General features: G+C 36.2%; 1 protein-coding gene across 1 annotated transcript in view; it reads right to left on the bottom strand.

Moving 5' to 3' along the window:
• Nucleotides 1-2,600: 2,600 nt before the first annotated feature.
• LOC110856902 (dopamine receptor 1) overlaps nucleotides 2,601-9,037 on the bottom strand; it is a 108,700-nt gene continuing 102,263 nt past the window's right edge. The window contains exons 9-10 of the mRNA XM_035857479.1: nucleotides 8,006-8,211; nucleotides 2,601-7,031 (exon numbers count right to left, since the gene is read on the bottom strand). Of these exons, the coding sequence (XP_035713372.1) occupies nucleotides 6,848-7,031; nucleotides 8,006-8,211 (390 nt within the window). The 3' untranslated portion in view covers nucleotides 2,601-6,847. The remainder of the gene's footprint in view (nucleotides 7,032-8,005; nucleotides 8,212-9,037) is intronic.

The raw sequence follows: 9,037 nt of genomic DNA, 5'->3' as shown, positions 1-9,037 counted from the left end.
ATGCAAGGTGCAAGAAACTCTGCCCCGCCGCTGTAAATACTTCATACAGCACGTGGCTAGATGGCACATGATTCTTTGACTTTCTCCCAGTTTCTTGCACCTCCCATTTCTTGCATTTCCTGCTTTGCACTGCAAGAAATGTAGCAAAACCCGCAAAAAATGAAATACTGAAAAATTCAGGGATTTATTTTCCAATCTTTACAATTTTACCAAAATCCTTGCTTTTTCTATGTAGCAGTCCCCGCAGCTGGCTGAATTCATTTTCATGTGGGGTAAGGGAACTAATTAAGCATTTTTTTTCCTCCACGCAACCCCAACTTTGTGTAGGATTAAGTAGTACAACGACTCTGTTTGAAGTTCCTTGTTGCTCCAACTTTTAGGAAAAAATATACCCGGTTAGTTTGACAGATGCAACTCACAATGCGATGGTGTGAAGTGTAACCCTCCGATTTGGATGAAATTTTGAAATTATATGGTCGAAGTCAATACAACCAACATTTCTTCAGGCTGTTTGTGCGATGGTCAGAATTTGCCAAAATATTTGACAGCAAAGTTAAAAAACATGCGATTTTTACCAGGCGAAGGAAGCAAATTCAACTTCCATGCTCTTCGCGTGCTAAAAATTGCACATTTTTCAACTTTAACCTAAAATATTTTGCCAAATTCTGACCATCGCACAAACTGCCCGAAGAAACGTTGGTTGTATTGACATGGACCACATAATTTCGAAATTTCATCCAAATCGGAGGGTTACACTTCACACCATCGCATTATCAGATTATGTATTCGAATCCGAGCGTAACAAGCTTTGAAAAAGAGCTTGTTACGTTACGTTTGGTTTTGTAATAAATAAATACTTTAATGATAAACAGAATACGGATATGTATTTATTTTGTCTAATTTTTTCTAATTTTGTCGGCGTGTTTCCTAACTCGCGTGGAGCACACAAATTTCAAAAATATTTTTACACCTTGTAATATATTTCTAGCTTTTCTGACATAAATACTTCATCCATTATTTAAAAAATGTGGAAATCTTTTACATATTAAAAAAATGCGGATATATTTTGTAAATATATCAAAGATTAAAAACATTTTTTTTGCTCAGGGAAATTGTATAGCAAAAAAACAAGAGAATTATTTTCAATGTGTAAACGTACAAACTGTGCAAAAAATTAGCACACAAATGTCAAAAATATATTTACATCTTGTAACACGTTTCTAGCTTTTCTGACATAAATACTTCACCCATTATTTAAAAAATGTGGAAATCTTTTACATATTAAAAAAATGCGGATATATTTTGTAAATAAATCAACGATTAAATTGAAACATTTTTTTTGCTCAGGGAAATTGGATGACAAAAAACAAGAGAATTATTTTCAATGTGTAAACGTACAAACTGTGCAAAAAATTAGCACACAAATTTCAAGAATATATTTACATCTTGTAACATATTTTTTTCGGTTTTCTGACATAAATACTTCATTCATTATTTCAAAAATGTGGAAATCTTTTACACATTTTAAAAAATACGGATATATTTTGTAAATATATCAACTATTAGAAACATTTTTTTGCTGAGAGAAATTGTATCGCAAAAAAAACCAGAGCATTATTTTTAATGTGTAAAGGTACAAACTGTGCAAAAAAAATTATTATTTTTATTTCCATAATTTTTCCTAAATACATATCCGCCCTTCGTTAATGGTAACGCGAATTCTGTCGTAAGATGTTTCAATAAGTACTTGTCGAGCGAACAATATCCGTCATGGTGGGGTTGGCGACCATCTGTGTGTAAGGGGACATCCATAAATTATGTCACGCAAAAATCGCGATTTTGTAGACCCCCTCCTCCTTCCCCTTAAACATGTGTCACATAGGCACGATATCATTGGAGCCTTGGACCCCCTTCCACCTTACGTAATTTATGGACGGTCCCTAACCACTCATCTCGTCACCTTACCTGACATATTATGCGATGTCACTGTTATGATAAACGGCCCACTTGTTGGTGTCCTCCTAAAATGCTGCAATGCTAAGCTACAATTTTCCCAATTCTGCTGTACTCCGCGAATCCACAGATTTAAAGAAATCGCGTATTTCTAAAACATTCTTAAAACTGTAATCCCACCAGGTTTCATAAATTTCGGAAAGTTTTTATCTTACACTGCCAATTTTTCTTTAGAAAATTTGCCAGATTTCTAATTTCTTAATCTGCAATTCTACAAGTTCTAATAAATTTCGAGGATTTGTAAATCGAGATTTTAAGTCTTTCTTTTCACTCAAATTTGTGAAAAAATAGGTTAAATTTTTCTTATTGACTAATTTCTTCAACTGATTTCCCATTAGTTTTAATCAATTTCGGAAAATTTAAAAATCTAAAGATTTCCAGTTTATTAAATTCAAATTTGTATGACAAAAAATTCATTAAATTTTCCCCACTAGTATGAATTTCTCTTCCACACGTGCGTCTTATTTATGCCATTTCGATTACCAATATTATGTAACCATTCATGATGTGAAAAGGCTGTTGGCTATAATGCAATAAATCAATTATTATTATGTCGATTCAATAATTAAATTCACACCATATTCACGTTTTTAATTACCAATTTATTCTTTTTACACAAAGACACGATTTACCAGGGAAAACATATAGTATATTTCATTTCATTTCACTTAAAATTACCAAATTTACATATAATACATTATGACATATATTTACTCATTTACATATATTTCCTAATTTACGTAAGTATACATAGTTTTTTATACCAAGTAAGTATACATTTATATATTTTAATGGATAACAAAAAACGTCGCCATGATGATGATCTCCATCACGACGATGATAAAAGGATTGTCTTACAGCTTTACACAAATTCATAATCAGTGTTTTTTTTCTTAATTTCTTGCACCTTTTCCGCCCTGTATTTCTTGCACTGCACAAATTGCAAGAAATACGCGCCAGCCACCTAGCGGCTCACCCTTCGTATTAGATACACTTATATAATTACAGAGATGGCGCTCATTTCCTGCATTTCTGCAAAAAAAATTCGAATACAGTTTCTCACAGGTGGGTTTCTTTTCACGGGGAATAATCCTAATAATCTGACGTATACATCCTCAATCATTCCCTTATCCTTAATAAATACACATTTACTTATCATTAACATGGTTATCATTATCATTTTTATTACTTTACAACTTACAACTTACTTGTTAAATAACTATTCTAATACATCAATTACAGATATTACATTAGAAACATATTTATAGATTACCGTGGAACGTACGTGCATTATGTGCTATCTCGTCATTAAATATTTCCTATATATACGTCCAAAAAATTCAGATATATAATCTCGCACGTGGCCATAATTCAAAATTACGAAAAAAAAGAAAACATGAAACTTATTTACTACAAAATTTTCCCACTCTTTCCATTTGAGTATCACAAAGTATTCACGTGGGTAACATTTATGTAAATGAGTAAAAATCCCACGTGGTGATGATTCAGTTAAAAATCCCACGTGGTTCAATTAGCTTTCCCGTGATTTGTAATCATAAATGTGTAATAATTGATTGATTTTCATTTTTTTTGGTGATGGACCATCCTTATTTAATACTGACTCGGTAATAATAATTTTATCTATCTATGTACTCGCATTTATTTAGTCCTGCTGCCTCTTATCACAGTTTGTCCTAGCAAATTCGTGAATAGATAGTTATAATCCGTTTAAATACGCGTCGTTCATTAGTGACTGAATAAAGTACAACTTTCTCTCGCTTTCTCTCTCTTAAAGCGTGGCATCATCAAAAAGTTCATTATCATTATTATTGCTGGCCTCCATTATGCATACAAACGGATGAAGATGTGCTGTATTAAATTATTAATCAAGTGTTGCTATCCTTTAAGGATTCAAGCCGCAAGTTCAAAATATTTAAACAGGGTTTTAATTCAAATGTGTTACATGGTGTGATTTTTTTAATATTCTGTGATTTCTTTGTCAATTCTGATTTCTGTGATATTTAACTATTGAAACAGAGTTTGAAGAACTGTGATAATAATTATACGTTGTGATTTCTGTGATTTTCACACCGCGTGATTTTCATGATATTACTGCGGGAAAAGTGAGACAACTTGTGTAAAATACACTTTATGACGAGACCAACTTGATATTAGGATTCGGTCTGAAATTCTGACCATTTTTCTATCGTAGTTGCCCCGCCTAGGACAAAGTCTCGGTTTGCATTAGATTTGTATGTTAAAGGTGAAAGTTGGTCAAAAAAACCGGACCGAAAAGTGTCTGAATTTTGTGACTAATCCGAAAATTAAGCTGGTTTTAAAACTCGCATATTAAAGAAAGTTGCTCCATTTATTTCATAATCACAGAAATCCGATAAATCACATATTTCACAGTAAATCACATCACATTTTGATTTTAACCACTCTCACGTGATTTCCCAAACCTAGCCTTGAACCACCTCCAACACCACCACTGTGAAACGCCTACATTTCTGCGGTCTAGGTCATAAACACAGCTCTTACAACACTCTCTCTTCCCCACATGACCACACGTTCTCCAAGGAGTGAAAACACAACCAGGAATCACACGCTAAAATTGAGTAATTTACTTTCCACTACTGTGGGAAGTTGGCATGTGGCGTGGTTTCGTCCAGTTTAATTTTCTCCGTCGCCTTTTATCCGTCCCAACAATGGGGAAACAACCCAACGGGAAATTTACTAAATACGACGGGAGGTCCGCAAAATTATGCCCGATTAACACATGGCTTAAAATGAACGGTGAAAGCGTGCCTAAAACTTGGTGAAAGTGAAGCTTTCTCCACAGCGGGAGGCATACTTTCGCGGAGAAATCGCTACTTTCCAGCTTGCGAAAGGTCTCGTTTTTGCAGGAAAGCAGTCGCGGTGAAAGCGTGACTTCAAACTTGATTAAAGTATAGCTTTCTCCGCGGCGGAAGCTATAATTTCGCCGATAAACAGCTGCCTATCAATGGAATATGCTTGGCGGAAGGTGTAACTTAAGCGAGATCGCTTTCACAGTGAAAGTTTACCTTGAAACGTGGTGAAAGTGCGACTTTCTCCAGGACAGGACCCACGATAAATAACTGAATATCGCTAAAATAAGGTTTCCGAAAGGTGGTCAAACCCCCCTTAAAAAATTTCGTCCATGATGCACCCTGGTTTCCTAAAATTCCTTAAAATTATCTCCACAAATTTACCTCACATACAAACCGTAATTTTCCCCATGTTACTCGGGTTTTCCTCGCTCTCTCTCTTTCTCTCACTTTCTCCGCAATAAATGCTTCCCTCATTTACATAATCAAATCCTCGTGGGACTATTTCCCATCAAAATATATTAAATACGACAACATCAAGTAGTTAGAGGGAAAATGATGATGCGAACAACAACATACTTTCACCAGCCAGAAAATAGACTCACTCTCCTTTTTCTTAACCATTCCCTTGTTTTATTTTTGGTTCACCAATTTAGCTCGCTCAGTGCTGCTCAAGCCTCATAAATTATTTGGGTGAAAGTCATCCCCGGATCAACAAAAACTTTCTCTTTTAGTACAAATTGTCCTCTCATTTGTCCCAATAAAATACATCCATTCGGGAACTATCATTTTATTTTTAGCGTTAAATTTTAATTCGGTGGCAGATTAAGGGCAGACTTTCTCTTTACGTTGCATCCTCCCCCCACACAGGGGAAAAGGTGGCTTAATTGGAGACATCAATAATTTAATTCTAGGGAAGAAAACTAGATATTTCAATTTACCCAACTTTCTCCTTAGAGAAAGTTCATACCTATTAAAAAATAATTTCATGCTTGGTCGCCTTAGTCACGACCAGGACTGGTCACTGCGTGGGACATAACATTTATTTTATGCCCCATAAATTGAGAAATATATGTATATTTCTATGCATTTCTTCTTCTTCTCAAAGTGAAAGCAAGCCTCCATTCCGCTCAGATTGCAGATTTTCGTGATCCAATCTTGAAGAAATTTGATAAAAAAATATAAGAAACACGGAATTCCACAGAAAAAAACTTGCATTCGATTCGGAAATGGTTATTGACTTGACTTTCTTCATTCGTCGTAGCGAAATCAATGCGGTTGGTTGGCCTTTTTTAGTCCTATATTTTCCTCGGCTGGAGAAAAACGTGTCTCTCCAAAAAATATGAAACCAATAGGGTGAAAGGCTTTCTCTTTTTTTCACTGGGTTCTTTTTTCAATGGATGTTTTCTCATATTTTTGATGATGAGAGGAAGCTTATTTTTGTCCTCGGTCTCTTTTTTATAATCCTTTCCCCAGCCTCGATAAGGACTCGGTAATGGGGAAAGTAAACAAATTCGATAAGAAGATATCGGCAAATTGTATGCGGAGAAAGGTTTTTTCAGATCCAATTCCTCAAGCTCATTTTACAACCGAGGGGAATTTGCACGGACAAATCCGGGGGATAACTTGGCTTTCACTTCTTCTGGAATTTTGTGCATAGAAATTTGCACATTTGCGGAGAAAGTGAACCAACCCTCCGGTTTTGATGGGATATACTCGTTCACTTTTTCGCACATAATTTGCACGGAGAAAGCGACCAATCCGGCAGTTAGAAGGGGCAATGTCTCTTTTACTTCCGGGAGCATTTTTTGCACATAATTTGCACACTCACGGAGAAAGTCCCGCAGTTTGAAGGGATACCCGCTTTCGGCACAGATTTCGCACTTTCACCTTCCCGACTCAATCACAGTTTCTTTCTTTCTTTTTTTGCACCCACAATTTTTTTCGCACAATTACTTTCTCCTCGTGTCCACCACGTCCGCTGATCAAATCGCGCTAACTTTCTCGCCAAACATGGTCACTCCGGAGCCGGATCCGCACCGAATTTCCCGTGGCGTGGTGGAGCGCGTGTTCGTCCCTGGAATAGAGCCACCCGAAGATCTCGGCGTTTCGCGGAAGGTGCAGATCCCATTCATCTGGTGAAGCGAGCCCACCTCAGGGTCCGACCTGCTGTAAAAACAATAGAGCGAAAGAGAACAATGAGACGACCAGGTGGTGGTGAAAGTAGTGGTGAAAGTGGTGGGTTTTAATTAATAAACAACGGAGAAGGAGAAAGCAGCGTCGTCTCTTATTATGAGCCCAGGAGGGTCTCTACTAACGCTTAAAAGATTATCAACTTTCTCTTTCTACCAAGAACAAAAGAGAGGTGGTCTTGTTCTTGGGGTTGTTCTTGCGATGTTAATTTTTGAACAGGGCTGGGCAAAATATGTACGTTCTAATTTTAGCAATGTGCTCCCAACTAAGGGGGATTTCTTGGGGTGTGTATAGTGTGAAAAACATTACATGTTTAACAAAGTACTGCACGAAATTAGTTTTATTCGCGATTTACGCGTTCATTTGGGGGAAAATAATAAGAACTATTAATAAGAAAATTCACGCAGGACTTGGTAACATGATAAAATCCGTAAACTTAAAAACTTTTGCAAAATTTTACATATTTCGAATGAACATTAGCTTATCAATTTTTGTAAACTAACTCAGATCAAGGGCGTCTCTTTATTATGTAAAAGTTTGTAAAATTATTGTAAAAATGTACTCAATTTAATTTAATTTCGTAAAATTTACAGATTTTCCAAGTTACCAAGAACTGTATGAATTACCTGAATGTCAATTTATTTTTTAATTAAATGCGGAGTCGCTAATAGCTTAAAAACTTGTTTTCTGCAGTACGATTCGAACCTATAGCTTCTCATTTTCATAAAGGTTACTCTAACCACTGAACTATACCGACACTTCTGATCTTATACTCGTATATATTTTTGAAGTCTAATCTGTTAATTTCGTCTGCATTTTCGTACCCCACTTAAATTCACTTTAATACCCTAGGAAATCCAAACCTTGGAAATCACGGAGCTCAAAATAATGTAATTTGCCCACCCCTGCCAAAATTTAACTCTGGACCAAACTCTATATATTTTACGAACCGGCGTTGAATGAGAGCCACGGCTTGGTAACCGCACCGCCTGCAGCAGGAGATAAGCCGACAAGAGGGGCACCATCCCAAGTCCTTGCAGCACGGAGGCAGCCGCGAAGTCAAGATTCGTCGAAACGCTGCACGAAACTCGGTATTGAATATGGAATAGATGACCGGGTTGAAGCACGAGTTTGAGTAGCCCAGCCATGTCAGGATCTGAAAGAGAGAAAGTTTGCGACAAACTGATTACTACCCGGGTTTTAAAAATGATTAAAATATGGACACCATGAGCAACCTTGATCTTAAAGCTTAAAATTCTCGAAAATCTGGATGACTTTCTCCTCACCAGGAAAAAGTTGTATGATGGACATGGGACACACAAAAATGCCTGATTTTAGGGGTACTCACTTACACGACAGCTTTTTTGGCATAAATCTCCAAACTAACACAATTTAAGTGACTCTCTCCTCACCAGGAAAATTGTATGATGGGCGACAATTATTAGACCCGAAAATTTGGTGCTCCCTTTTTTACATAAATTTCGAAAATCAATACAATTTGTAGTCAAAATCTGTCCCATTTCATAAAACATTTGGTAGGAAAGTGTGGGATTTTTTGTCCCAAATTTACAGACATTTTGGGTATAAACCTTTAAAATTTTCCACATTTCGCAAAATTTTGTCTGGAAAACAATATTCTATTTATCATAAATATGGACTGTTTTACTATTTTGTGACATTATTTCGCTGGCTAAATATTAACTGAAAATGCAAAATTTATGTAAATAAGTGAGCACCCCTATTAGAAAACCAACCTTAAAAATTTAAATTCAGGGCGTGCCATAAATGCTAAATATTCAAAATTCCCATCTTCCCTCTTAAATATTTCCCTCTTCTATGGAAACATCTTTCTCTCCTTCTCAAATAAAATCAGGCCACGTGTCCCACACCGCAGCTTTCTTTGGCTCCCTCACATTTATCAATATTCTCCTCATTATCACGGTGGTCTGGTCCGAGTCATTATTATTACTCGCCTAACGCGA

Source organism: Folsomia candida, unplaced genomic scaffold (genome assembly GCF_002217175.1).
Source record: "Folsomia candida strain VU population unplaced genomic scaffold, ASM221717v1 Fcan01_Sc017, whole genome shotgun sequence".
NCBI classification, from domain to species: domain Eukaryota; kingdom Metazoa; phylum Arthropoda; class Collembola; order Entomobryomorpha; family Isotomidae; genus Folsomia; species Folsomia candida.
The sequence above is the reverse complement of the archived record's forward strand: the minus strand, read 5'-3'. Positions and strand labels throughout refer to the sequence as shown.